The sequence below is a fragment of the Tursiops truncatus genome, chromosome 4 (genome assembly GCF_011762595.2).
Source record: "Tursiops truncatus isolate mTurTru1 chromosome 4, mTurTru1.mat.Y, whole genome shotgun sequence".
NCBI classification, from domain to species: Eukaryota; Metazoa; Chordata; class Mammalia; order Artiodactyla; family Delphinidae; genus Tursiops; species Tursiops truncatus.
Window position 1 is genome coordinate 142,343,945 of NC_047037.1, and position 27,794 is coordinate 142,371,738.

Genomic DNA, 27,794 nt, shown 5'->3' on the forward strand with positions numbered 1-27,794 from the left:
CCTGAGGGCAAGGGTCCAGTCTGTTTGGTGACTGGGCTGGAGTCCCACCTTTCGGGGGACCTGGATCCGGGGAGGGGCTTCATGGCTCCGAGTGACTGACCCACTGACCACCCAAGGTAGAGCCCCCTGTCCTGACCCAGGTGCCCACCCCACACGATGCCTGGTGTGCAGGTTTCCAAGGGTCCGGCAAACATTTACTGAAGTAAGGGATACATGAATGGATGGATGGATGCTGGCTGGTTTTCCTCTTAACTCTTTTCGCATCTTAATCATGCACCCCTCCGGGTGGGAGGGCCATCACCAGGGGTGCCCCGAGTCGGGGTGGAGCTTCTGTGGCTCCTGCAATGAACGAAGTTGAAACAGACCGGCGCCCGGAATAAGAAATTCCTGCGGGAAGCCGGGCAGGCAGCGATTGGCAATGGGACTCGTCTGGCCTCCCTTGGCTGGCCTTCCCTCAGGTCTGGTCACCGTGCTTGACCAACTTTGCCGCAGGGTGTGACTAACAGACCCAGACGGCCGCGATCCGCCCCCTCAATAAACGCGCCCCTTGTTAGACTGAACAGGTTTAGAAACTTGAACAAAAAGGCCGGCGCTGCCGGGTCGAGCCCCAGTTCCGCCGCCCAGGTGCCGGGTGCACGTCGGCCCCGCCCCGGCGTGGACAGCGGTGACATCACACAGCGCGGGGCGGAGCGCAGGGCGCGGGGCGGGGCCAGCGACAGCGGCGGCGCGCGGCGGGAGAGCGAGTGCGGCCGAGTCGGCGCCACCATGGCCACCGTGGATCTGGAGAAGCTGCGGATGTCCGGGGCCGGCAAGGCCATCGGCGTGCTGACCAGCGGCGGCGATGCGCAAGGTGGGCGCGGGCACGCGGGGGCCGGTCGCCGGCGGGCGGGGGTGCTGCTGTCCCCGGGTCCCTGGGGCGCTCCCGCTCCCTCGGCGGCACCTGGGGCACGCGGTCAGCAGGTCCTCCTCCCGGCCTGCGCCTCCCGCCTCCTCCTCCCCCTCCCAGCCCCGGTCCCCTTCCCGGTCCGCGTCCTGGACCCGCCCCCGCGCGCCGGGGGCCCGCGTACGTGCCGCCCACCACGGCCTCTGCGTCCGGCCCGCCGGGGGTGTGTCCGCGCTGCCGGCCGTGGCCGGACAGGGTGCTCTCGCCGGCCGCCGCTCCTGCCGACCCCAGGCCCTCCCCGCACCCCTTCCCGGTGGCGCGTCTCAGAAGCACCATTTCCTGGAGGCCAAGCTGAGCGGAGGCCAGTGAAGGATGGGCAGGTCCCCGCAGGCCCACAGAGCCCCGGCTCTAACCAGGTCGTTATGAAACACGACTCGGGGGCACCGTGCTTCCCCCAAACCACTGCCTCCAGGGCCGCTCTGGGGCATTTTCTTTAGTGCAGAGCTGTTCCCACCCCCCTTGTACAGGGGAGGCCAAAGGTGGTGGCCTTCCTGCTGACCTGCCCAGGGTCCTGCAGCTGGGACCTGGCAGAGCTAGATGAGTGCCCCTCCTGGGGTCTGTCCTGGTGCCCTGGACTTGTCCTGACTGCTGCTCTCCTCAGCACCTCTGGCCTGGGATGGCCAGTGTCACACCTGTCGGGCTTGGCCGTATGGCCACACCACACACCTTGAACCTCAGGAGACACCTTAATTAGCCCAGGAAGCAGGCCTGGAAGGAGCCTAGCCGGCACTCTCAGGCTGCACAGGCGGGCCTGATCTGCCTCCTTCCAGATCAGAAAGTCCAGACGCAGAATTGCTCTCCCTGCCTCAGGCCCCCGACTCCCCGCTCCCCGCTCAGAAGCAGGGAAGAGCTAGAAGGAGCTTTCACAGGAGCAAGCCCAGGAAGGCAGAGACATCAGCCACTGTCTGCGTCCCGGCCTGTGTGGGTTTGGGCTGAGCCCTCCGGACCTGGTCTGGCGGGCGGACAGTGTGCTCCGCTGCACGTCCGCAGCCCCGCGTGGCCAGAGCGCTTGCCTGTTGCTGGGCAGCGGCGGCTCCCTCTTAGGGCACGGCCAGTGGGCCGGGGCCAGGTGGGAGGAGAGTGGTCTTGGGGAAGCATTGCCCTGTGAGATTGGACCACGGGAAGGGCCTGGTATGTGGGGGACAGACACTTCCTGAGAGGCTGGGCCCGCCTCTCCAGAGAGGCCCTTCCTCTGCGAGGCCCCAGCTCCCCGGCTCGAGCAGGCACAGGGGTCTCCACCCAGGCTCCTGTCTGCACCATGGAGACAACAGCACTGGAGGGAGGGCTGGGAAAGATAAATGCACGTTGAGGCAGGGGAGCCGAGCGGTGGGTGGCACAGACTAAGCAGGACGAGGGATCAGTGGGGGCAGCTGAAGGGCCAGGGAGGAAGAGGCTGCCGGCCTGGGCCGGCGGGCCAGTGGAGGGCAAAGCCTGTATGACCTGTAGGTCTCCCCTTGGCCAGCCCGGCCCTGATGCCCCACATGGAACGAGCAGTGCTTCCTGGACACCCAGGAGTGTGGCCGTCAGCGCACTGCCAGCTGGGCCGGCCACCTCACCTCGCGCTGTGTCCTCGCTTCCCTAGACCCCTGGCTGTAACGTGGTTTTCTGATCGGGGCTGCGAGAGAGGAGGGCTCTGCAAGCTTCCCCAGTTTAGGGCTCGGGCTGATGCCTGGGGGAAGATGCCAGGGCCAGCTGGCTCTCTGGGGGGCAGGGAGCCTTTCCGTATTGTAAGTTCTGAAGGCCAGCCTGTGGGTGTCCGCGCCGGGCCTGCGCCCTCTCGCCGGCACTGCTCCGGGGAGCTGGCTCCAGGCGATGGGTTCTCGGTTTGCCCTCAGGGGCCCCCGGGGCCTTCCAAATAGAGGCCGACCTCTAGGGACCTGATGGTGCCGGGTGGGCGCGGGGCTGACAGCCGCCGTGGAGAACGGGCACCCACCCCGACCTGCACTTGCCTCCCCGAGGCTCAGGTCTGCATTTGTTGGAGTGAGTGGAAACCAGCCAGCCTCGCGGCAGTGGGCGGCGGGGGAGCGGGCAGACCCTGTCCCGGGGGGGCCGGCCTCCACCAGCTCTCTGACTTGACCCGAGCACATCCCTCGGGCCTCAGTTTCCCCTTCTGTAAACAAGACAAGCCACCTGGCAGGTTCCTTCCAGCCAGCCTGAAAGTCACGTCCTCTGCCCTTCCCGTTGGCAGGGAGTAGGTGTCCGTGCGTTGAGGGAAGGTGGTCGTTACGGATGTTACTTTGTGCAAAAGTGACTAGAAGACTATAACACAGCCCCGCCGCCCACTGGTTCCACGCCTCGGTCTCGCCCCTGGGGCGGACCCCACCCTGTCCCTCAGTAACGCGCAGGACCTGCCTTTTCTGGGTGGATCCGTGTGGACGTGGATGTCCTGTATTTGCGGGTGAGGACCGCCCCCATCTCGTTATGTCCCAGCCTGGCTCCAAGTCTTCACATTGACTGATGCTAAGTGTGAATCTGCGGGGCCCCGTGTCCTGCCAGGATCACCTCTTTCTTGTCCATTTTGTTTTCCCGGAAGTTAACTGTGAAGAGAAGTCACCTTATGAACAAAGGCATCCGCCTTCGGACATCAGTTTGGCGGTGGTGTCGGTTTCCTCCAGCAGGAAGTCATCTGTTGCAGTGTCCCTGGCCCATCGGAGGCTGGAGGGTGGAGTGGAGGGTCCAGGGCTGCTCCTTCAGCGGGAGATGCAGCTGCTCTCCTCCCTGCTCCTCTGGCCCTGTGGGGCTTGTGGCTGCCACCCTGGGTTTATTTTGAGAAAGAAAAGCAGATTAAAGGGCAATAAAAAAGGCCCTTTCAGGAAGGCAGCTTACAGTGAGGTTTACAGGGAAACCCACGCCCTCAGGCCTCCGTATCCATGGTAGCTGGCACAATTCCATTCTAAGATTGAAGAGTTTTCCTGTGATATGGTCATTTGTTCTTTTCTACAAGACTGAGCACACTACCCTAAGCCTGGGGCCCTTTGCAGTCCCTGGGTCTCCAGCCACTGCCCCCACCCCTCCCACCGCCCCATCCGGAACTGCTGGCCTCCCTCCAGTTGCCAGGGGGTGGGGCTTGGACTTGAGCCTGCAGTGAGCCCACAGTGGCCTCACCCCGGCAAGGGCAGCCGGGGAGGCAGATACCTGAGGGTGGAAAGCCTGGGCTGCCCAAGGCCCCAGAGGCGGCCGAATGCTTCTGCAGGACCAGGGCCTGCTGGGGGCCGGGGGGGCAGCTTTGCAGCTGTCTCATGTCCCTCCGTGCCCCTGCCCTGCCCCCCGCCAGTGAGGGCAGGCAGGGCAGGGAGCTTGCAGCTCGAGGCCCCTGACCTCAGGCAGCAGGACTGTCAGCCCTTCGGATCCGGTTCCTGGGGCAGCCGGGCTGTCTGGGGGTGGGGGTGGCGTACACTCTCTGGGCTCCTACCCCTATCTGCAGTCACTGAAACCCCACTTCCATTCGTTTGGGGGCCGTGAGACTTTTATGATTTCTTTAGAAATGGGGTTCTTTCGCTAAAGGCAGGTGTGTCAGCTGTGAGTGTGGCCAGCTCAGGGCCCTTCTGGCCTCTGTGCTCTGCCAGCCGTGACATCTGGGCACCTCGGCCCCGGGAGTCCCTGGCTCTGGACGTCAGAGAGCAGGAGCCTCGGCTGCTGGCTGGGGACAGGGCAGCTTGCCGAGCCCAAGGAGGGTCCAGGGTGCATCCTGGCACTGCCCTCACCTGCCGGGGTTCCAGCAACTCCCCTGCCTTCCCTCTGGGGCCTCGGTTTCTCATCTGGAAAATGGGGGCAGTGACAGTGGGCTGATTTCCTGGGAGCCCGGTGCCGTGAGCCTGCACTGGGGTAGGCTCTGCCCGCTGGGCTCTTCCTGAGGTGCCCATATGCTATATAGCCCTCCACGGTCCTCTGGGAGCTACGGGCTCCCCCTGGGCCCGCCTTCCAGGCTGGAGACGGGGTGAGACTAGTGTAAGTACGGTAAAGGTCGAGAGTCTTTACGTCAGGGTCACCCTGTGGACCACACAAGCTACGAGGGACCCTGGGGGTGACGGCACTCCCGCAGGGCACCCAAGCTGATGGGCACTGCCCGTCCACCAGCTCAGAGCGCCCGGGGGTGGGGCAGGGCTCCTGGGGCCTCGGCCACCCTTGGCTGGGGCCCCGCCGCCTCCAGGGAAAGGCTTTCACAGCTTAGGGACAGGACCACCAGGAGGAAGCCGGGGGAGCAGGGGCGGTCCTGGGCCAGACCACGTGCAGGTCATGTCCGCGATCCAGCCTCCAGACCCAGGGTCAGAGGCTGGAGCCCAGGGCAGGTGACTGGCCAACTGTCTTCCTCTCTGAGTACGTGGGGGCCGCCCTGCCTGCCCCTTTGTATCGAACCACTGACGTCTTTTGTGACGGGCAAGAAGGTTTGAGGCAAAGTGCCTGCAGCCACTGATTCCAGGCTCCTGCCCCCGCAACCCTTTGCCCCTCGCCCGTCCCTGGGCCCCAGCCAGGTGGCAGTCAGTGTGGAGGCTGGGCCCGCCCCAGGTGCCCGCACAGGGCCCCTGACCTGGCACTGTCCAGGCCTGCAGCAGCTGCAGCCCCGGGTGGGGCCGCGTCCCACCCACAGGCAGGGCCGGGCCACGGCGTGGGCCACTGCTGGTGCTCGAGTCTCTCGTGGAGCTGCCCACGTTGTGCCTTGTGAGCCTGACTGTGTGCGAGACCCCGGGGACGCAGCGGGACGGCCCCCCCCGTGGAGGGACACTTTTCCCTTCTCTGGGTCTCAGTCTCAGAACTGACCACGAGGGAAGGGGACTGAGGTTCCTCTGGGCTCTTCTGAGCATTTCCTGCCCCCTCGTCCTGCCCCACGAGTGTCCGTCTTTCCAGGAAGCCTATACTGCACGGTGGCTGCTGTAGACGGGGGCTGGGGGCTGGGGGTCCCAGGGCTGGGGGACAGGGAGGAGAGGTGACCCGCTGAGCCTGGTGGCCCCGGCGTATGTTTGCAGGCTAGGGAGCAGGGGCGCCGGCCCACTCAGCTGCACTGGGGCCGTGCGACCCCCAGGAGCCTGAACTTGGCCCTAGGGGGTGCTGTCCTCCTCTCCTGTCTCGCGGAGCCCACCCTGCAGGCCAAGGGGCAGGGGGCTCACGGCCCCAGGGCCACAGGCACCGACCTCAGGGTGCTCCCCAAGCTGCCCCCCGGGGTGGTGGCCCAAGAGTAGCAGCGGCTGCGGGCGCATTTGGGAGGCGGCTGCCCCCGCGTCCCACCTGCCCCGTTTTGCATCTTGGGGCCATGTGCCCGACCTGCTGCGATTCCCCCAGGGCCCTGGGGGCCGGGGCCGGGGGCTGTGCTGGGCAGCAGAGGCCGCAGGTGAGCATGGTGGCGGGGATGCGGCCGGAAGCGATGTCGCACGTCTGCAGGTGCCTGTGCTCCGGGCTCAGGAGGAGTCGGGCCCTGGCGGGGACCTTCCCGGTTTAACTCTGGGGCGGCTTATTTCTGAGTGCGAAGCCGATACAATGCGGGGGGACTCACCCCATGCTGGACTTGGAGTCCTGGCTCGGCGCCCCCCGAGATGTGGGAGGGACGGTCCAAGGCGCCCACGCTCCGCGTCTCCACTGACGGTGTCTCCCGGCCCCCTTCGCAGGCATGAATGCTGCCGTCCGAGCCGTGACGCGCATGGGCATTTACGTGGGAGCCAAAGTCTTCCTCATCTACGAGGTAAGGTGCGGGCAGGGCGGTCGTCGCCCCACGCTCTGGCAGGGAGCAGTGCGGGGAGAGGGGTGAGGAAGGCGGATGGGGCAGGGCTGCCAGGCTCTGGGGTGTGGATGGGGAGTCCACCCTCAGCCTGGGTGCTCACGGGTGGGCGCGTCCCCTGAGAGAGAGGAGGGTGTGAAGCTGCTGTTCTCCTCAGAGGCCGGGACCTCAGCCCCACCCGTCCTCCGACGCCCAGCCCTCCTGTACCCTCATCACCTAACCCGAGCTCGAACTACCCTCGTGACAGCAGAAAACGGGCTCCTTACGCAAAGCAGCAGAGAATCATGGTGCCACTTCGCTCCGGCTAAAGCTGGTGCGCCCTTCGCCTTAGCCCCCGTTCCTGTCCCCCCAGGTCACACGCACACACACACACACACGCGCGCACACGCACACACACTCTCTCTCACACACACACACACACACACTCTCTCTCTCACACACACGCGCACACACTCTCTCTCTCACACACACACACACACACACACACACACACACACACACACACACACGTCCTGGAGTTCTCTCCCACTGCGTTACTTTGTTTTCACTCTTTGCTAAAGTGTAGCGAATCCCAACCTGCTCTGCTCTCCCCAGAGCTTCCCTCCTCCCACCTTGGGTGTGTCCACGTCCCGTCCCTTCACTCTGGTCCAGGTCCGGCCCTTCCTCCCCAGTCTTGTCTGTATGGGGCTGTTGAGTGAACAGATGGGCGGGCAGTTCTGCAGACCCCTCCCTCCTGCAGAGTCCAGACCCTCAGGCCAGGCTGGGACGACCAGGACCCTGCAGAGCCTTAGGTCATGTTTCAGGAGCACATCTCAGAGTCTCAGGACCTGTGGCCTCAGGAGCTGGGCAGGTGGAACCCATGCCCTGATAATGGTCTAGAACCTTCTGAAGGACAGGGTGAGATTCTTCAGGGAGTCGCCTAGTTTTGTGAACAAGTGGTCTCCAATCAGGGCGGGGTGGGTCCAGGGCGCGGCTCCTGGAGGTTGTACACATGTGACAGGGGCATCCCTTCACCTCCCTGACCCTTGGTTTCTTCTATGAAGTGGGGATGTTAGGGCGAAAAGCTAATGCAACACTGAGAGTTAAGGCACTTTTCACGGCCCCTGGCGCCGAGAAGGGGTCAGTGAACGGGGCTACCTTATTCACGTGACAGCCCAAACTGCACCTGCGGGCTCAGAGCTGCCACAAGGATGGCTGCTGGAAGTGCCCTGGGCCTGCGGCCAGTTCTGAGGCTGCCTGGGTGCCCAGCCAGGTGGGAGTGGAGAAGGCAGAGGAGTGGGGAGGGGAGAGGAGAGAGGTGACACAAAGTGGCTGGAGGTGTGCAAAGACATTCCAGAAGGTTCCCAGGCCAGGAAAGGAGGACTGTGTCTGTGAGACTTTGACTCCAGCCGGGAGCACCGTGGGGCTGGGGTCTTGCGGACTCAGGGTGGCCTCTTTTGTCACTTGCTCTGGACAGCAGCTGTGGGTTTTCAGGTTACTTTCCTGCTTCTCTGTGGGGAGGGGGTGGGCGCGGCGGGGGGGGGGGGTGTCCTAGTGGCCAAATTCCTGACCGGACAGAGAGGGGGCGAGGGGGGGCCAGGCCTGGCCTGAGCTGGGGAGGGTAGCTTGGCGATCCCTTAGACGGGGGTCTCGTCCTGAGGTCCTTCTCCCAGCTGCTTCCCCCTCTATTCCCAGGGGTGGGAGCATTTGCCCCGCCCGCCCCCAGGCCCCGCTGCCCAGGACCCTGCAGGCCCCGGCTGATCTAATGCCAAGTGTGGGAACGGAGGAGGCGGGTCGCAGAGCCGAACCCAGGCAGGGGCGGTGGCTCGTGCTGCTTCGTTGGAGGTGCTGGGAGGGCTGCACGGAGGAGGTGGCCCCGCTCACTGCAGCTCGGCGGCGCCTCGTCTTCTCACCATTTGTGAAAGCACGTGTCCTCTCTGCAGACTCTATAAAGAGCTCCTGCTAATAAGAAGGGGTTGGCCACATGAGAACAGAAACAGGCAAGACGCTGGAATGGTCGCCCTCGCAGAGGCTGTCCAGGTGGCCTGTGGCTTACGTCATACCCGAAACAGCATGTGTCGTCAGGGAAACGCAGGGGAGAAGCCCTGCGGGGACCACATCCAGCCTCCGGGATGGAGACCAGCAAGGGCCGGCGCGGGGGTGGGGCGCTCTGAGGCCCTGGCCGCGTTGCTGACGGACGGGGTGGCCACCGGCGCCTCTGGGCACCGTGGCAGCGCTGTCGGTGGCCGCTTGCACACCCGGTGACCCAGGAGTCCTTTCCCGGGAGATACGGAGCGTTATTTCCAATAGCCCCAAACCGGATCCCTCCAGAGTCCATCAGCGGTGGACAGGTCACAGACTGTGGGAGTGCGCAGGGGACTGCCGCACGGCAGCGAGCGCAGACACAGTCGCACGTGACCTCGTGGGGCCTCGCAGATGCCCGGCCGCGCGAAGGGGGGACGCAGAGGGGACGCTGTGCTGTCATTTCCGCATCTAATCGGCACCCTTGGGAGGCAGGGCAGCGGGTGTCTCTGGCAGGGAGGGTCCTGGAAGGCAGAGGGGCTGCCGGGCGCTGGGCTGGATCTGGTTCTGACCCGGGCACGGTGACCCAGCTGCGGCTCGTGGGCATACGTCCAGGGCTGCCTGCAACAGGAGCGCTGCCGGGCAAGTCGTGCTCTGTCTGTAACGCGCTCCCTGCAGGCCCCACAGATCGTGCCTGGGAGGCGTCTGGGCACCCCGGCCTCTCCCCTGACACCCCTGACCCCAGCAGACCCTGGCTTCGTCCCCCAAGGCCCTGGGGGTGGAGGGGCCTCTGTGCTCAGGACCCCTGGGCCCACTTCCTGCCAGATGGGCTTTTGGCTGAGGTTCTACGTGTCCTGCTGCTGTGGGCGCCCGTCTCACGCCTGTCCCCTCACTTTCAGGGCTACGAGGGCCTCGTGGAAGGGGGCGAGAACATCAGGCCAGCCAACTGGCTCAGCGTCTCCAACATCATCCAGCTGGTGAGGCCCACGGCCCTTCCCGCCATGAGCACGCGTGTGCACCGGGGACATGCACACGGGCACATGGAGGGACGCACGGAGGGATGTGCAGGTGCACACACCACACGCACAGACACACAGGGACACACAGAGGACACAGAGACACACAGAGACACACACATAGAGACACACAGGCACACAGAGGGACACAGAGGGATACACAGGTGCACACACCAGACACACACAGAGACGCACACACAGGCACGCAGGCGTGCACGCCATCCCGCAGGGGCTTGGCTCCCGGCTGACTGTCGTCCGACCGCCTTGGGGACGCAGGAGTGGGAGGTCGTGGGGGTGCGATGGCCCCGGAATGTCTCAGCTTCCAGCTGCGGGCTCTGGGAGGGGAGGACACCCTGGAAGAGGCATGCTTGGCCTCAGCGGCCTCTCTGCGCCTCCCCCGCCTTCCCCTTCGTCATCCTACTTACTGAGGGCGGGGCGCTGAGCGCCTCGCTGGGGCCAGGGGTTCCTGGGAGCGGGGATCTTTGAACCAGGTCTCTGTAGGGAGACCCGAGTCCTCCCACAGAGCAGGGCCCGCTGTGGGGCACCTGTCACCTGTGTATCCTAGACCCCCAGCTGATACCTGCTTATTTAAGAGGCCTGTTGTCGTCACACGCTATGTATGGGTCAGCGGAGCAGTGGGCGGCGGGCCTGGACCCTGGGTCATCCAGGCACAGCCAACCCTGCCATGCCACCCAACCCTCCTGCCCGGGGTGGACGTCCCCAAGGGACTGCGCGCTCCAGGCGCTCGTGGGAGCGGCCCGTTTGCTGAGCCCTCAACGGTCCAGTGGGGCACAGACAACCCTGTTCTTCATCAGAGCCCCCCACCCCGTGTCCTTCTGCTCTGGTGCGGTGCTCCCTGACCCCGTCACGGGTGGGGCTGCAGCCTGGGTGCCTCGTCCTCCACCCCAGGGGTCCAGGGAGGGCGGCCATCACGCCTCAGGCCTGGATCCAGCCGTTGCTCTGCTCTGAGCCTGTGTCTGAGGGTGGCTGTGGCCTCTGTCCTGAGAGACCGCCCGGGGAAGGAGCCTTGGGCCAAGTGTTAGCTGGGGTGTGAAGCTGCATGAAAGGTGGGCAGGTGAGGATGCGGGCTGGTGTTGAGACGGGTGGGGAGCGTAGAGCATGGGGGCAGCGGGGAGGGGCGCAGGGGAGGCTGGGCTGGGCCAGGGCCAGCTCTGATGTGCGTTTTCCGTGAAGCCCGGGGCCCAGCCCGGTGCTCTCGGTGGTCTGGGGAGCAGCACATTGTCCCCACCAGCTGGCCGAGCGCAGGGGCCGGCAGTGCTGCCTGTGGGCAGGGCCTGGGGAGCCTGGGCTGAGGCTGAGCCGGTGGCAGGGGAGGGGGGCACGCGGACGACGGCATGAGCTGCCTAGGCACGTCCCTGCGTTGGTGCCCGGCCGTGTGGGCCAGAGTGCGTGCATGCGAGCGTGTGTGCACGCCTTACAGACCTCAGAGCCTGCTCGCCCCTTACCTGTCGAGCTCCCCGAGCCCGACGGCGGACAGTCTCCTCCTTGCACACGTGAGGAGAAAGTCCAGGGGGTTGGGGCAGGGGGAGGCGGGCACCTGCCCAGGCTTCCGAGGAGCCCCTGGACTTGGCCCTCCGTTCCTTGGGGTCTCTCAGGCCGCCCCTGCCCAGTACCCGGGTCCCCCTGGCGCGCCCCGTTGGCCCAGGCTGCCCCTCCTCCGTGCAGGGCGGCACCGTCATCGGCAGCGCCCGCTGCAAGGCCTTCACCACGCGGGAGGGGCGCCGGGCGGCCGCCTACAACCTGGTCCAGCGTGGCATCACCAACCTGTGCGTCATCGGTGGGGACGGCAGCCTCACGGGTGCCAACATCTTCCGCAGCGAGTGGGGCAGCCTGCTGGAGGAGCTGGTGAGCGAAGGTGGGTCGGCGGCGGAGCAGCTGGGACCGGGAACAGGCAGGACCAGAGGAAGCGAGCTGCTGCTTGGCTGCTGGCCGGGGGTGGGGGCCTGGCCTGAGACCAGGCGGACCCTCGGTGGCTCCAGGAGCCACGGGCCCGGGTTTGGCCGGTAGTGAGGCCTGTGGGGACCCAACGTCAGGGACCCCCAGGCAGTGCTGTCCTCCTGGTGCTGGATGGCAGTTCCCAGGCTGACTCACCTGCGCTGTGAGTGATTCATTCCCCAACGTGGCTTACGGCCTTGTCACAGGTTGCAGAAGTGTGATAGTTAAAATTTGGTAACGTAAGACACAGAGTCCTGGGGGGTCACCAGTCGGAAAGTGACCTGCTGGAGCTTCGTTGGTTCTGTGCTGCTCGTGGGGGACCTGGAAGTGAGGGGTGCACTCTCCGGGGCTCCCCTGGACGTCTCCCAGAGGGTGACAAGTCCGTAATCAGCGGTTCGGCCACGGCCGCCCGGCCCCAGGACCCCTGCTGCGGGCCCTGGGGACCTGACCAGGCCGCACTGCCGGGTGGGCTGGGGGAGGGGGTGGGGATCGGGGTCCGGGCCCCGTGTTGTGGCCAAGGGGGCCGGGTGGGGCTGCTGCGGCTGCAGCTGGGCTGGCCTCCTCCTTCTCAGGCAAGATCTCACAGAGCACGGCTCAGACCTACTCGCACCTGAGCATCGCCGGGCTGGTAGGTTCCATTGACAACGACTTCTGCGGCACCGACATGACCATCGGCACAGACTCGGCCCTGCACCGCATCATGGAGGTCATCGACGCCATCACCACCACCGCCCAGAGGTGAGTGAGGCCTGCGGCCCCCCGCCCAGCCAGGCCACCAGGCAAGAAAGCTTGGGATCCCGTCTCCCGACGAGGGCTGAGGCTGCCCTTCTGCAGGGTCAATGGCTTGTCAGCGTAATTCCACCCCTAGGAGCCTGTACTGGCTGCCCCCAGCCCCCGTGTCGGGGGAGACTTACAGCGGGGTGAGCAGAGGGGCTTGGGGGTCTGGTCCCCACCCTGCCCTAGGTGGGCAGGGGCTCTGACAGGTCTCCGGCCCTGGGGCAATGGTGCACCCCACAGGGGGTCCTCAGGCTGCTGGCTGGTGACGGCCAGGCCCCAGCAGGGTGAATGGCCTTCAGCCTCAGGAGCAAAGATCGGTGAAAACCAGCGTGAAGCTGGCCGTGAGCCCGAGACAGAGGTGGCCCTTTGCCCAGGGCCTTGGCCGCCCTGGGAATGACAAGGGCTGTCTGTTGCTCCCACATCCTCTGTCTCTCCTGGGCACGCCCTTGGCGGAGCTGGGGCCATGGGTGGTGTGGTACGAAAGGCCAGGCTTCGTGGCTCAGCTCCGCTCAGGGGGACTTTGCACTGATGCCATCTGCCCTTTCCACGTCCACAGCCACCAGAGGACCTTCGTGCTGGAGGTGATGGGGCGGCACTGTGGGTAAGAGGGCTGCCCGGGTCAGCCGGGGGGCCCGGGGCTTCGGGGCAGTGGGAGCAGGGTGCAGCGCCTCCAGGGCTCCTGGCACGTGGCAGGTGCTCACTTGACACTGTGGGTGTGAGAGCCGGGGTGTGGGGAGTCCTGACTGTGGGGCTGGGTGCCGCTCAGAGCTGTACCTCCCCTGTGACCCAGGGACCGGGGCCGTGGTGTCGGGTCGGGGCCCACCTACTGCAGCCCCTCCCCCTCCTGCCCCTCCAGATACCTGGCCCTGGTGTCCGCCCTGGCCTCCGGGGCCGACTGGCTGTTCATCCCTGAGGCGCCACCCGAGGACGGCTGGGAGAACTTCATGTGTGAGCGGCTGGGTGAGGTGAGGGCCAGGGGGTCTTCTCCCAGGGTCCCTGCCGTGAGCTGCGTGGCCTGTGTCCCCCACGAGAGTGTCCCTGGGGTCACGTGGCCAGCTTTGGCCGATTCACTTCTCTCTGGTTCAGCAAGCATCTGCACGTATCCCCCCCGGGGGCGCCAACGCCCATGGACACACCCGGGGGCTGCCCCGGAGCGCAGAGGGGCCTGAGGGGCACACTCACCACTGCCCCAGGCTGGGCTCTGCGTGGTCAGTGCTGACATGGGCGAGGGGTGGGAGCAGGGACATGGTCAAGCTGGCTCCCTCGGGCCCCGACCACTGAGCCTGGGCAAGGGGAGGTGGCTTTGTGAAGATGGGTGGACGGGAACCTGGGGCAGTGGCTGCAGCAGAAGAGGCTGTGGAGGCAGGAGCAGATGGGGGTCTGAGGCCTCATCCAGGAGAGATGAGCAGGGGTGCCTGAGACGGGGGGCCTGGAACGCGGCTCTCCAGGCCCTTCAAGGTGGAGCTGGGGGCTCTGGCACAGAACAGGCAGATACTCTGCCCCGGGCATCCCCGAGGCCCCCCAGCTAGGATAGGCTGGCCCCTCGGCTAGGCCAGTGGTGGACTGGAGGGCTGTGACAGGGGGGAGGCGCCTTCAGATCAGGGGTCGGGGGGCACTCGAGGGCTGCAGTCTGGATTCAAGGCAGGGGAGCCCCTGAGACTGTGCACCCCAGTTCACACTCGGGCCCAGCCTGGGGCCCTAACGGGCGGTGTCTACCCCCCAAAGTCCTCTGCAACCTGGCCCAAGGGCAGGGCGAGTGTGGAGGCTGCCCGGGGCCGGGCCTTTTGTTTGCTCTGTTGTCCTGGGAGGTCAGTGCCAGGCCGTTTCCTGAGGGAGAGGCGGGCGGCTCGGGGCTGGCTCTGGAGCGTCCGTGTCCCCATGTGACCGAGGTGGTGGCATCACTCCCGTCCGCTGCCGGAGGCTGCTCTCCCCACCTCCCACTCACACCCCAGGGTTTTGTACCCCTGCCCAGGGCCGTGGGAGGGGCCGAGGGCCATGACTGGCCTCTGGAACCTTCCCCAGTGAAGACAAGGGTAAGGCCGAGCTGAGCCTGGCAGCGAAGCTGGCCAGAGGTCTCTGTCCTCTCCTTGGGGGAAGTCCTTGCACCCCAGGGTGGCCTTGTGGCCTCGCCTGGGTAGAGGGGGCCTCTGGTGGTGACGGTCTCTGGCTGACCTCGGCCTTGGCCTACTCGCTGAGAACTTGGGGCTGGGTCTTCCTGGAAGTGGCCTGGACTCAGGCCTGGCCTCACATTCTGGTTCTTTGCTGCTGTGTGTAAGGCCCTCGCCCCACCCCGCCCCGGGGTTCCCTGAGCTTCAGTTTCCCCACCTGTTACGTGCAGGTGTCACCCTCTGCCCTGCCCACCTCCTGGGCTGCAGCGAGTGAGGCTGAGGGAGGTGTGGGCTCTTCTGGCTGTCTCCCTTCACTGCACCGGCCCGCCTGCTCCAGGCAGCCCTCTGCTCCTGGCTCCCCCGCCCCTCTGTACCCGGGTTTGCAGGAGCTGCTCTGACCCTATCTTTCTCTCTAAGTCTCTCCGGGTGCTGTGGGGCAAACTTCTGAGGTTGGTGGATCAGAGTGAATCCCACAAACATTTGCTGAGGAAATACATAAACAAAAAGTACTTTCAAATCCCCAAAGAGCTTTGCCTTTGCGACAGTTAAGTGACGCTCATTCGTCCATCACCAGCTGATGGAGGGAATCTTCCCGCAGTCCGGGGAGGGGGAGGGGGAGGAGGAGTCCTCCAGTCGCCCAGTCTCTACCCCCAGGAGGGGCAGCGGGGTCCTGGTTCACCCGCCTCAGCCCACCCATCGCCCACGTGAGCCCCGCGGCGTGGACCCGGGGAGGGCTTGCAGTCGCGACCGTGTCTGGGGCGGGGTCTGCGGGCTGGCGGCTGAGCGCTGCCGCGTCTCTGACCCAGACTCGGAGCCGAGGGTCCCGATTGAACATCATCATCATCGCCGAGGGCGCCATCGACCGCAACGGGAAGCCCATCTCGTCCCGCTACGTGAAGGACGTGAGTGTGGGGGCCCTGGGGAGGGGGCTCCCCTTTATCTCCAGTCCCCGAGTGCTCTTGCTGGGGCCCCACCCCCAGCTCCTGGAGGGAGCTTTCTTGTCCCTAACGATTGCCAGATGTGGGGTGGGTGCAGCCGGGACCCCTGAGAAGCCCCGGCCCCTCTGAAGCTGAGGTGTGGCTCCCGCCTGCTGGGAACCCCCAGCCCTCTGGTTTCCAGTCTTCATTCAGACCATCCCCCACCCTAGGGGCCCTGTCCAGCCCCCCACTGACCGGGGAGCCCACTGCCTATCCAGTGCCAGATTCATAACAGAACAACTTTGGGGGGAATCCTTCGTCCCTGTGAGCGGCACCCACCTGCCGGGTTCTGCCCAGGGCCCTGGGCCCCTGTCCCCCAGTGGGCCACAGCCCCTGGGAGCCTCCGCGCTCCTCACTTTGGCCGCCCACCCTGTCCTTGAGTCCCAGCCAGGTGCTGCCAGGAGCTGGCCTCTCCGCCGACCCTGTGCGCTCTGCTTCCTGCCACAGTTCCTGGCAAGGCCTGACCCGCAGGGGCTGGAGACCATGATGAGCTCCTGCAGCCGGCACGTGTGGGAGCACACGCCCACACACTCACATGGAAACACACACCCACACACACAGGAGCACACGTGCACACGCTCAGGCTGTAGGCGTGAACCCTGGGCTGGCTCTGTGGGGCCCCTGGGGAGCTGACACCCTGAAATCCCTGAGGCAGGGTTGGAGGGGGAGGGGAGAGGGCTGGGGGCCACAGGGTGGTGGGACAGGGGGGTAGAGTGGCAAACTCAGGAACCCCCTCTCTGTCCCCACGAGCAGCTAGTAGTCCAGAGGCTGGGCTTTGACACACGTGTGACCGTGCTGGGCCACGTGCAAAGGGGAGGGACCCCCTCGGCGTTCGACCGCATCCTGGTAGGTGGGGCGTCCCCCTGGTGCACGGGTGGTGTGGTGGGTGTGCATGCGTGGGTGTGCGTGAGCATTTCTTCACTGCTGCTGGTGCTTGTGGGTGAGACCACGGCCTGGCAGCCTAGGCCACACCCTCCTGGCGACGGCTTTGGCAGGACCTTGGGAAAGGAGGGCCGGGTGAGCGGCAGGTCGACGTCTGGTTGTTCTGAGTCTGGCCCAGGGCCTGGGTGCCCAGCTCCGGGGCCTGGGTGCCGAATCCTGATTACCGCTGGTCCCACCCCATCCTCTGCAGGGTGGGAGTCATGCTGCAGCCCCACAGGGCCAGGGCCCAGGGCCAGGGAGGGCCCGAGGTGGTGAAGCGCCCGCCTGTGAGGCGCTGGTCGCCGGGACTGGGGGCTGGAGACTGCAGGGCTGGCCGGAGCTGTGCCTGGGCCACCGTGCTGGGTGAGGCCGGGTGGCCAGCGTGGGCCTGGGGGAGCCGCTGGACCGAACCTCTCCCAGGAGGCCTCAGTGCGTCCCCATCCCACACAGAGCAGTGGGGACACTGGCCTCAGAGGGGGTCTGGCCCCAGGGGTGCACTCGGGACGGAGGGTCAAGCACTGGCCCTCCACCAGGCCTGGCGCACAGAAGGGGCTGTCGAGTGCCAGCATGGGCCCGGGTCTCACCTGGTGGCAGGAGAATGGGCTCACCTGCTGCTTTTGCAGATGGTGGAGACACCGGAGGCCTGGGTCGGCGGCAAAGGGGCTCCAGAGGCACAGCTTACCGCTGGTCCCCGAGCCCAGGCCCTGCAGGGCGACACCTGCCCACAGTGGGTTACAGGAGAGCGGCCGTCACACGGTTCCCGAGGGACACAGGAGCATTCTCCAGGGCTGCTCCCGACACCCACCTGACCAGTGTGGGAGGCCAGGGGCGCGGTCTGGGGGCGCCAGTGTCTCGCCGAGCTGAGCCGCGGGCCTTGGTCTCTGGCGCGCCTGTCTGTTCCCGTTGGCCGTGGCAGGACCCCTGTTTGTGATTTGTCTCCATGGAGGGCGGTCCTTACCTGACCAGTTTTAGCTGGTCCGGCCCGCCAGCCCATGCCCAAGTTTGCACACACACCGGGACAGCTGTGACAAAGGAGCCCCAAGCGAGAAACCTCGGCATAGTGGAGAGAACTCCAGAAACCCCAGTCCAGCCCTGGCCCTGCCACTGCAACCCCGGGGTGCAGGGGCCACGCCCTCCTAGCAGGGCCGGCTGAGACCCGGTGAGATGGTGCCGGGGGGCTGCTGTGAAACGTGGTCATGCTAAGTCACCATTTCTAGAATAAACAGCGTCGCTGACTCCAGAAGCTTCTAGTGTGTGCGTGCGCGTGCGTGTGCATGTCCGTGTGCGTGTGGCTCTGAGAGCCAAGGGCGTGTGCGTGGCGTGGGGCCGGCTCCGTGCGGCTGCGCCCGCCTGAGCCCCGCCTGCCCTTCTTTCTGCTCAGAGCAGCAAGATGGGCATGGAGGCGGTGATGGCGCTGCTGGAGGCCACGCCCCACACGCCGGCCTGCGTGGTCAGCCTCTCCGGGAACCAGTCCGTGCGGCTGCCCCTCATGGAGTGCGTGCAGATGGTGAGTACCCGCCGCCCGGCGCCGGCGCGGCGGCTTCCCAGGGAGGCACCTCGCGCCCCCTCCCCGCCACAGCCCCGGCGCTGCCAGGGCCCAGCCAGCAGGCCGGCTGCAAGCCCCCCGCCTTGTCCCCCGGGCGCCCGGCTGCTGCTCCGCGCGTGTTACGCGGAGCGAGGCCAGGTGCATCGCGCCTTCTGTTGTGGCCCCCCTTCCGAGTGTGTTGCTGCGCTCCCCAGCGGGCCTCAGGGTGTCCGAGGCCTGCAGTCCTCCAGGTGGGGGAGGGAGGTGTGAGCACATCCCCAAGGTGCCCCCAAGGTAAGACAAGCCCGAGACAGGTGTGGGAGCTGCAGGGAGCTGGGGAGCCCGTGGGGGGCCTGTGGGGGTAGCTGGGGGGAGCCCAGGACACTTAGCTTCCCAGAGCCAGTGGGATAGACTGGCTTTGCAAACTGGGCAGGGTGGGGCCCTGGGGCTAGGATGGGAGGGGGAGGGGGAGTGGGTGGCCAGAGCCCCCGGGACGTCTCACGTGGTTGGAGCAGGGACCACGGGGGCGGGGAGTGGGGAGCAGAGAGAAGCTGGCTGTGGGGACACTGGGGTACGGGGCTCAGTAGGTTTGGGGGGCCCTGCAGCTGGGGGCAGAGCGGGGCCTGCCCAGGCGAGGTGGGCTGGCACGGGAGAGGGGCCTCCCTGGCGCTCCTCCTGGAAGATCCTCCTGCGGCGACCTCCCCTGGGCCCCGCTTTCGGGCAGGCTGGTCGCCAGTGGGTGGTGGGTCTGGGGACCAGAGCAGCCTCACCCTTCGTTCCTAGACCCCAGCTGCCCCCCACTCCCTTCCCAGGGCTGAGGGGGAGCGAGGCCCGGGTGCCCCTTCCAGGGAGGGGAGGACCTGGCAGGCCAGGTGGGGTCCCCTTGCCCCTCAGCCCTCTCGATTCCGACAGCTGCCCGGCGGGTCTGGGTCAGGCCCCCCGCGTTGGGCTCAGACGCATGTGCCAGGCCTCCGCCTCCAGCTTGTGCGTCTTGTTTTCTTTAAGACCAAGGAGGTGCAGAAGGCCATGGATGAGAAAAGGTTTGAAGAGGCCATCCAGCTCCGAGGCAGGTGAGGGCCTGGAGGGCCTGGTGTTGGGCAGCTGTCTGCTCAGTGGGGCCACAGCAGACTCCGAGTGGCTCGCACACGGCCACCCCCCGACACGGGGACGTGCCCACTTGCAGAGGTGGCGCTCTGAGACCTTCCTCCTGGGGCGTGCATCGTGTAGGAGGGACAGGGCCCGACAGTGTCGGAGAAGTAGGCAGGCTGTGTGCATGCGCCCCGCGGGGCTGGTGGGGCCTGCAGGGCGCTGGGGGGATGGGGGGGCACAGCACAGGGAGGGTGCCTGGGAAGGGGGAGGGGGAACTACAGAAGACAGCAGCGAGGCAGGCCAGGGGGGGCCAGGTCAACTGGCCCTGCAGGTCTGCTTCCTGTGGTTCCCGTGGCCACGCGTCCTGCCCCACTGCGGAGCCGCCGAGACCACGCAGGCTGAAAGCGGGCGCTCGCTTTGCGGAGGGGGGCGTTGGGATCGCGTGTCCATGGGAGCCTCTGCCGCCCGGCGACGGCGCCCAGCCAGGGTCCGTGGCGACAAGAGTGGGGAGGGGGGCCGCACCCGTGTCCAGTCCTCTGAGGCTGTGCTGCCGGCGCCGTGCTGTGCTGAGCTGTCCCGCTTTCTTTCCAGGAGCTTTGAGAACAACTGGAACATTTACAAGCTGCTTGCGCACCAGAAGATCTCCAAGGAGAAGGTGAGGGGCGAGCCGCAGAGCCCACACCTGGCTGCGCCCTCGGCCTCCTCCCGCCTGCCCTGCCACCCCGCCAGGGAGCGGGGAGCTGGCGCCTCTGAGCCAGGACCCGCCCTCCCGTCTGGGGTCTGAGCTGTGAGCTGAGAGGACCACACCTGGCCTCTGCTTGACCAGCAGGTCCCAGACAGGCCTGGGGATTACGCTGGCCTGTTGCTTATCAAACAGCAGGAGGAATTTAAGTCAGGAGAGGAGGTTTAACTCAGGAGACGCGGGATACAGTGTTATGACACATTCCAAAATAGGTAAAACCCTCAGGAAATGGACTCTCTTCACAATAAAGATGACAGCAGGCTTCGTTTCTGAAACCACAAGGGCAAGGAAAGGGTCCCACCAAGACAGTCTTGGACGGTGGGGTCCTGGCCCCCCATTCATCCCGGGAGCTGGTCAGGGCTGGGCATCGGCTTCTGGCAAGGCAGGGTGGTCCCCATATCCCCTTCCAGAACCGCCTGGGGCATGACCACCTCGGGCACGTCAGGCTGGTATTACCAGGACCCACTAGAGCCAGGCTGCCCAGCAGAGCCGGTGGCCACACGTGGCTGCGGAGTGCTGGCAACATGGCTGTCCTAGTGAGGTGTCCCTGCATGCCACGCGGGCGCAGGTTCTGGGCAGCAGCGAGGGAAACGGCTGTGGAAGCGCCCGATAGCAAAATGTCTTACACTGATTCCGGGTTGAGGTGATGACGTGTTGGTTCTGTCAGGTTCCAGTAACCCTAGGATTGAAAGAGCATCGCCTGCTTCTTTGCACTTTCTTACCGTGGCTGCGGTGGCCCCCTTCCCTCCACGCACCCGTGTTGCTCGCCAGGGACTTTCTGGGGTGCTGCTGCCCTGAGCCCTGAGCGTGGGGTGGTTGCCCAGGGCCTCCAGGCAGGCGCTGACTCTGGCCTGAGCCACTGCTGCCCCGTGAGCCGCGCTTGGCCGACAGCGGCCCGAGTCCCGCTCCTACCTTTGGCCGAGGACTTTGCGGTAGCGAGCGGGGCCTGCACCGCAGCTCATGTGGTCTCGGGCACAGCCTTGCGGTGTCAGGAGGACAGGCCTTTGTCGTGCCCAGGGGGGAGTCCCATCTCTGGGCTGTGTCCAGGCTGCCACGGGGACTGGGGGGAGGACAGGCCTTTGTCGTGCCCGGGGGAGTCCCATCTCTGGGCCGTGTGCAGGCTGCCACGGGGACTGGGGGGAGGACAGGCCTTTGTCGTGCCCAGGGGGGGTCCCATCTCTGGGCCGTGTCCAGGCTGCCACGGGGACTGGGGGGAGGACAGGCCTTTGTCGTGCCCGGGGGAGTCCCATCTCTGGGCCGTGTCCAGGCTGCCACGGGGACTGGGGCCTCTTCTCCAGAAGCGGCTCTCTGCTGACTTCTGTCTGGGTCGGCGGTCCCCCGCCCCGCGCTGGGGCTCATGCTCTTTTCTCCCCACCTTCTCTGAAGACCAGCTTCTCCCTGGCCATCCTGAACGTGGGGGCCCCAGCGGCTGGCATGAACGCGGCCGTGCGCTCGGCGGTGCGTACCGGCATCTCCCAGGGCCACACGGTGTACGTCGTGCACGACGGCTTTGAAGGCCTGGCCAAGGGGCAGGTAGGTGAGGCCGTGCCTGAGGCCGGGCGGGGGGCGGGGCCTGCGGGGGTGGGCCCGTGTGTCTTTGGTCAGTTTAGGACGTGTCCCCGGCTTGCTTACGAGCAAACAAGGACCAAGGGGCTCGCCATGTGGGTATAAGGGCCAGGCCAGGTCCTCTCCTTGGGGTGGAGGGGGAGCACCTGGGTCCACTTTAGCCCGGCCCAGGCCCCGAGACCCCGCTCTGACCTGTGGTAGGACGGTCAGTGCCAGGCACGGCCTCTGTCCCCCCTCCCCCGAGGACGTGTGCTCCCCGAGGACAGGTCCATCACCTGAGGAGGGGTGGGCCAGCACCCCTGGTCTGCCCCCCCTGAAGCCGCGCCTCGCCCTGCAGGTGCAAGAAGTGGGCTGGCATGACGTGGCTGGCTGGCTGGGGCGCGGTGGCTCCATGCTGGGGACCAAGAGGTGAGCACCTGGCTGCCGAGGGCAGCAGGGGGGTGGGATGCAGGCGAAACCAGCCCCGTGGCCCCGGGCTAGGTCTCCTCTGGCTGGTGGCCTGTCCAGAGCGGAACACAGACCCTCCTGCCTGGGGCTTCCTGGCCAAGAGCTCCCTTGAAGTCACCTGTGTAGAGGAAGGGTGCTCGGGCGGCTCCGCACCTACAGAAGGGACCTCCTCGGGCAGGAAGTGAGGCTCACAGCCAGGCTGTCGGGAGGGCAGTGGCCAGTGCCCAGCAAGGGCGTTGAATAGGCGCCAGGCCGCTGGTGGGCCCTGCCGCCCCCGGGTGCCTCACCTTTGCGTCCACCTCTAATTGGGAATCCCACCGCCACGCCCCAGGCCTGCCTTCTCCCAAGGTCAGGCACGGTGCAGACGTGGGTCCTTCCAGCCTGGCGTTCTGTACAGATGCAGCACGTCCATCTCATTTATCTCCCACTGCAGGACACTGCCCAAGGGCTACATGGAGAAAATTGTGGAAAACGTCCGCATTCACAACATCCACGCCCTGCTGGTCATCGGGGGCTTCGAGGTGAGGGGGCAGCTGCCGGGGAGCAAGCGGGGGTGGAGGAGGCCCCAGGGTGTGGGCCGCCGAGGTGGCCCTTCCGGAAGCCCCATGTGCAGGAGGTTACCTTGAGCCAGCTGGACTGATGGGGCCACCAGGGTGAGTGTGGCAGGGCTGGTGAGGAGGGGGAGGGGGGCGGGAGGGGGAGGGGGGAGGGGCGGGAGGGGAGGGGGAGGAGAGGGAGGGGGAGGGGGAGGAGAGGGAGGGGGAGGCGACGGAGGGGGAGGGGGGAGGAGAAGGACGGGGAGAGGCAGGGGCAGCTCTGACCGCAGGGGAGGGACAGTGGGGGTGAGACGGCCCAGGCAGGAGGGTCGCGTGGCCTCAGCCTCCCGCTGCCGAGGCGGTGGTCCAGAGTGTCTCTCGGCGGAGTTCTGGGTGGTGGGGGGCACATCGGTGTGATGCTGGGGCTTGGTCAGCCCCCGTAAATGACAGATACCCACTCTTGCCCTTTCGTGAAGGAGCCCAAGCCCCCGCAGACTGCATGGAGTGGGCTGGGGTCAAGGCAGGGTGGGCGGGCCTCCTTCCTGTCCTCCTTGGAGTCCAGTTTCCCCAGTGAAGGCGGCTGCAGAGCTCCAGGATGGGGCCCGCCTGGTCTCGGTCCTGGGTTGTGGCAGGTGGGCCCAGACGCCCATCGCCAGGCACACAGCCGGCAGCAGGACCCAGGGGCCCCTCCTCGTGCCTCGTCCGGCAGCCCGGCCCCCCCCGATTCCTGCAGGCCTACGAGGGGGTGCTGCAGCTGGTGGAGGCCCGCGAGCGCTACGAGGAGCTGTGCATCGTCATGTGTGTCATCCCCGCCACCATCAGCAACAACGTGCCGGGCACCGACTTCAGCCTGGGCTCGGACACCGCCGTCAACGCCGCCATGGAGGTGGGGCGTGGGGCCGCTGCCCCCACTTAGGCCGGCAGTGGGCGGACGGGGCGCCTGGGGGGGGAGAGCGCCCAGAGGGTCTGCCGAGGGGTGAGATGGGGTGCGGGGCCCCCACCGAGGCTGGCGGCCTGCATGGGGAGTGGGCAGGACATGGCTGCCCCCGAGGTCTCAAGGATGGCAGAGAGGTTGTGACTCTGGGGTCACCAGGGTGTGATGATGACGGTGGTCAAGGCTGCCACTGACCTAACTGAGCTACTGTACTGGTGTGGACGTCGGGCCACGGTTCTGTCCGGTGAAGCAGCCACACGTGGCTCTAGGGGAAACCCAGGGCTCCGGCTGGGACATGGGAGGGTGGGAGCTGGGAGCCCGGTTCCTGGAGGGGTCCCAGCAGGCTGGCGCCACCAGGGGCTCTCTGGGGGCATCCCCACCGCTGTCCCCACTCTCTAGACCTTTCCCACCTTCGACTCTAACCCCACATGAGCCTAGCTTCCCCAGGGGTTCATTATCTCCGTTTTGGGGGGATCTGAAGCTGGAAGGGGGCGTGTTGCTCAATCAAGTGCTGCGTGTTTTTAGATGGAGGAGAAAATACAAGTGAAACAAGAGGCTAAAGGAGATCCCACCCCACCCCCATCTCCTGACCCAGAGTCCCATGATCCTCAGGGGTTTTCTTTGAATTTACCTCCCATCTGAACTGGCTGTGGGTCGCCCACGGCCCCTCTGAACCTTCTGGTGCCCCTGCCCCTCACCAGATGAGGGAGGACAGGGTTCGGTTTTCATTTGCAGCTCTGATTTCTGGTTGAATATTTTTCTATATGTTTATTGCCCAATTGTCAGGGGGTTTTTTTGAAATTATCTTTTTCCACCATTTGCCTATTTTTCTCTGGGCACGTTTTCTTTTTTATTTGTAAACGTTGTTTACATATGTAGGCTATAGACCCTTTGCCAAACATTGCAGCCGTTTCCTCCACTTTGCTCTTCATCTGTTATCTGGGGTCTATCCTCATAGTTCAGACACCAGTAACCTACATATCTGTTTTATTTCTTTCCTCAGTTCTTTATTTAATGCTTGAACTTCGTTGAACTGTTCAGTTAGGATTGTCATCACTTGTCGTGTTATCATTAGCGTCTGCAGAGCACTCACTTCACGTCGTCAGGGCCCCTATTTACGAAGACCCTGCCGTGGCAGACTGTCTTCCCCCATTGGCACATGAGCCGATTAAGGCCAGTGTGTCCCTGGTCCAAGGTCAGGGAGAGCCTCCTAGAGTGTCCCTGGCCCCTACCCACTAGATGCTGGTGACGCCCACCTTGTCCTGGGGGCACCAACGCCTGGGCTGAGGACCCAGTTCCGTGTGGCCGCGTGGAGGGCGTGTGCTGAGGGCTGCCAGTGCCCTGGGCACATGGGGCAAGGGCTGTCCCAGCCGCATTGGGAGAGAGACCCGGGTCCCCGCAGCGTCGTGGGTCCCCGCGGTCCGAGGGGAGGGCTCTGACCCGCACCCTGGCCCTCAGAGCTGCGACCGCATCAAGCAGTCGGCCTCGGGGACCAAGCGCCGTGTGTTCATCGTGGAGACCATGGGGGGCTACTGTGGCTACCTGGCCACCGTGACCGGCATCGCTGTGGGGGCCGACGCCGCCTACGTCTTCGAGGACCCCTTCAACATCCAGGACTTAAAGGTGAGCCGAGCCCGTACCCTTCTCCCGGCCAGGCTGAAGGGGCCCCTCCCGAGACGCAGTGGGGCAGGCCTGCAGAGGAGGCGGGGCCCTGCCAAGCAGCCGCGGCCCGGCAGGCTGGGGCCTCGCTGCCTTCGAGGGGACACAGCCCGTGACCCTCTGCACCCCTTCCCCGGCCGGGCAGTGCTCCTGCCTCCCTGTGGCCTCCGTGGCTGGCCCCGGCCCTCCCCCCGGGGCTTCACGGTCCAGCCACAGGCCCACACCTGCACCACCCACACAGCCCTCCAGCAACCGCAGCCTGGTCCCCGCCCCCCGCCCCCAGGCTGATCTGGGTCTTCTCAGCCCCACCTGTTGGCTAGTCCGGAATAGGCCCTCCCAGAGAGCCTCAGGCTGCGGGAAGGGGTGTGCAGTGCAGGCTGCTGCCCCCAACTCCGCTCAACCCAGGTCTTCACCCCACAGGCCAACGTGGAGCACATGACCGAGAAGATGAAGACGGACATCCAGAGGGGCCTGGTGCTCCGGTGAGGCTGCCAGCGAGCCTGCAGGGTCCAGCAGGGCGGCAGCTGGGTGGGGCAAGGCTGGGGGGCTTAGGAAGGAGTGGGTGGGGTCGGGCTTTCCTGAGAGCCTGTGGCCGAGCCGGAGGCCTCCCCGGCCGCCCCCACCCCCTTCTTCCCAGAAACGAGAAGTGCCACGAACACTACACCACGGAGTTTCTGTACAACCTGTACTCCTCCGAGGGGAAGGGCATTTTCGACTGCAGGACGAACGTCCTGGGCCACCTGCAGCAGGTACGGGTTCCGTGGAGGGCTGCTCCCTGGCCCCCGGCCCCCAGCTGTGCCCGGGCCGACGGGTCCCAGGAGGCCGTGGCAGGATGAGGACCCCTCTCTGTGCCCCTCCTCATGGGGCACCTGGCTGTAGGTGCCCCTTCGTCCTCACACCCCTGAGCAAGGCTCGCGTCCTGCCCACGCCGCAGCCTGAGGAAGGGGCGGGGCCGGGAGCCACTTCCACCCTGACAAGCTCCTCCCCTTCTGGCCCCCTGGAGGCCCTGCAGGAAGCCCGCGCTGTGGGTTCCAAGCAGACTGAGGGCCGTGTGCACCCCTAGGGCTCCCCTCTCCCGGGGGCCTTTGCTCACTGGTGGTGGGACCTGCCTGCCGGATGCAGGGGCCCACGGAGGCCCCCCAGTCAAATGAGTAGGCAGCCCACTGCCCGGCCTCTGGAGGTGGCTTTTAGGGGCTTTTAGAGGTGGGACGGAGAAGGGGCCGGAGTGCTGCAGGTCGAGGGGACGAGGTGTCAGCCCGGCAGGGCTCACCTGAGGTCACGGCAGGGCCTGGTTGCTGGGCTCGGGCCAGGGCTCGGCTGCCTGAGGCCCAGCTCCTCCCTGAGGGCCAACACCGGGCCTCACCCACTGTGTTTCCAGGGCGGGGCTCCCACCCCCTTCGACCGGAACTACGGCACCAAGCTGGGGGTGAAGGCTATACTCTGGATGTCGGAGAAGCTGCGGGCAGTCTACCGCAAGGGTGCGTGAGGGAGGTGGTGGCTAGCGCGACCTGTCCCCGCCGAGGGCCCTGGGTGTGGGGCTGCCGGCACGTGCCTGTGTCCACAGGGCGGGTCTTCGCCAACGCCCCCGACTCAGCTTGCGTGATCGGCCTGCAGAAGAAGGCGGTGGCCTTCAGCCCCGTCACCGAGCTCAAGAAGGACACCGACTTTGAGTGAGTCCCTCCGAAGAGAGCGGTGGACCGCCGGGCCCAGACCTGCCTGGACCCCTGATACCACAGGGCCGCCCGGTCCCCACGCCCAGGGCTGACCCCGGGTCCCTGTTCCTCCCGACGGGGCAGAGAGTTGAGGGTGGGGTCAGCCACGGTCGGGTCTGCGGGCGCTCGCGGTCTGCCGACCCCTCCTGGGGGCGGGCCCCGGCACCTCTGAAGCGCAGGGGCCGGAGCTAGCCTCCACCTGTCCCGGGTTCCGAGGTCCAGGTGTCCCGAGGGGGCGTGCGGGGCCCAGGTTGGGGCGGTGGCCCGGGAGCTGCCCCGCCCCGCCGCAGGCGCCGCAGGCCCCGCCCCCGCCCCGACCGTGTCCCGGCCCCGCCGCTGGCACCGCCTGCCCCGCCCCCTGGCCCTGACCCCGCCCCGCCGCAGGCGCCGGCACCGCCCCCTGGCCCTGACCCCGCCCCGCCGCAGGCGCCGCCCCCGCCCCTGACCGTGTCCCGGCCCCGCCGCAGGCCCCGCCTGCCCCGCCCCCTGGCCCTGGCCCTGACCCCGCCCCCGCCCCTGAGCGTGTCCGGCCCCGCCGCAGGCACCGCATGCCCCTGGAGCAGTGGTGGCTGAACCTGCGACTCATGCTGAAGATGCTGGCGCACTACCGCATCAGCATGGCCGACTACGTGTCCGGGGAGCTGGAGCACGTCACCCGCCGCACCCTCAGCATCGAAACAGGCTTCTGAAGCCGCGTCCCTGCCCCGCCCCCGCCTGCGCCCGCCTCCCGCCGCCCCCCCCCCGCCCCCACTTTGGAGCCTGGGCTGCTGCCGCCTGGAGCCTGCGGGCAGGCGGGCGGGGGGTGCACCCTGGCTCCGGGACTCTCACGGCCCCAGTTCCAGCCTGCTGTCCGCTCGGCTCTTCCCCAGGACACAGCACCCTGGGCACCCACTTTCCATCCTAGGGGTATGTGGGGGCGTCCGCGCTTGGACACCGCCGCCCCTCTGCCTCGGTACCCATGTGGCCCGGAGCCTCTGCCCGAGCCGGCCCTGCACCCTCACCAGCCCTGGGGGCGCAGCAGCCTGGGTCTCCGTGCCGGAGGGTGGGGAAGTGCCCCGGCGCGCCTCACTGTGCCCCTCTCCCTGTGTGCACTGGCCGCCGGGGCTGAGTAGCGCTTGTCACCTTTTTTAGAAATAAAATCACCCCGACTGTGGGGTGCTGTCAGTCTCTGGAAA

At 66.4% G+C, this 27,794-nt stretch overlaps 1 protein-coding gene across 2 annotated transcripts; it reads left to right on the forward strand.

The window, feature by feature from the left end:
• The first annotated feature begins 693 nt into the window (after positions 1–693).
• On the forward strand, positions 694–27,794 carry PFKL (phosphofructokinase, liver type). Of its 2 annotated transcripts, none has more exons than XM_033856205.2 (22): positions 694–850; positions 6,544–6,617; positions 9,554–9,631; positions 11,357–11,546; positions 12,199–12,364; positions 12,960–13,004; positions 13,260–13,368; positions 15,318–15,413; positions 16,242–16,334; positions 17,791–17,916; positions 18,940–19,004; positions 19,615–19,678; positions 21,152–21,298; positions 21,669–21,739; positions 22,212–22,299; positions 23,048–23,200; positions 24,707–24,871; positions 25,328–25,389; positions 25,545–25,656; positions 26,286–26,385; positions 26,472–26,577; positions 27,161–27,794. In XM_033856205.2, exons 1-22 carry the CDS (start codon positions 766–768, stop codon positions 27,306–27,308), a joined length of 2,343 nt encoding a protein of 780 aa, XP_033712096.1. In that variant the 5' UTR covers positions 694–765; the 3' UTR covers positions 27,309–27,794. The 2 variants fall into 2 exon arrangements, with proteins under 2 accessions (XP_033712096.1, XP_033712098.1); XM_033856207.2 differs by having other exon boundaries at positions 11,357–11,536.

Bases quoted from the DNA above. Each gene is read 5' to 3' on its own strand.
- PFKL (XM_033856205.2), top strand. From the start codon at position 766: ATGGCCACCGTGGATCTGGAGAAGCTGCGGATGTCCGGGGCCGGCAAG. The intron at 11,547-12,198 runs GTGGGTCGGCGG...CCTCCTTCTCAG, and splicing joins GGAGGAGCTGGTGAGCGAAG to GCAAGATCTCACAGAGCACG. The intron at 26,386-26,471 runs GTGCGTGAGGGA...CTGTGTCCACAG, and splicing joins GCGGGCAGTCTACCGCAAGG to GGCGGGTCTTCGCCAACGCC.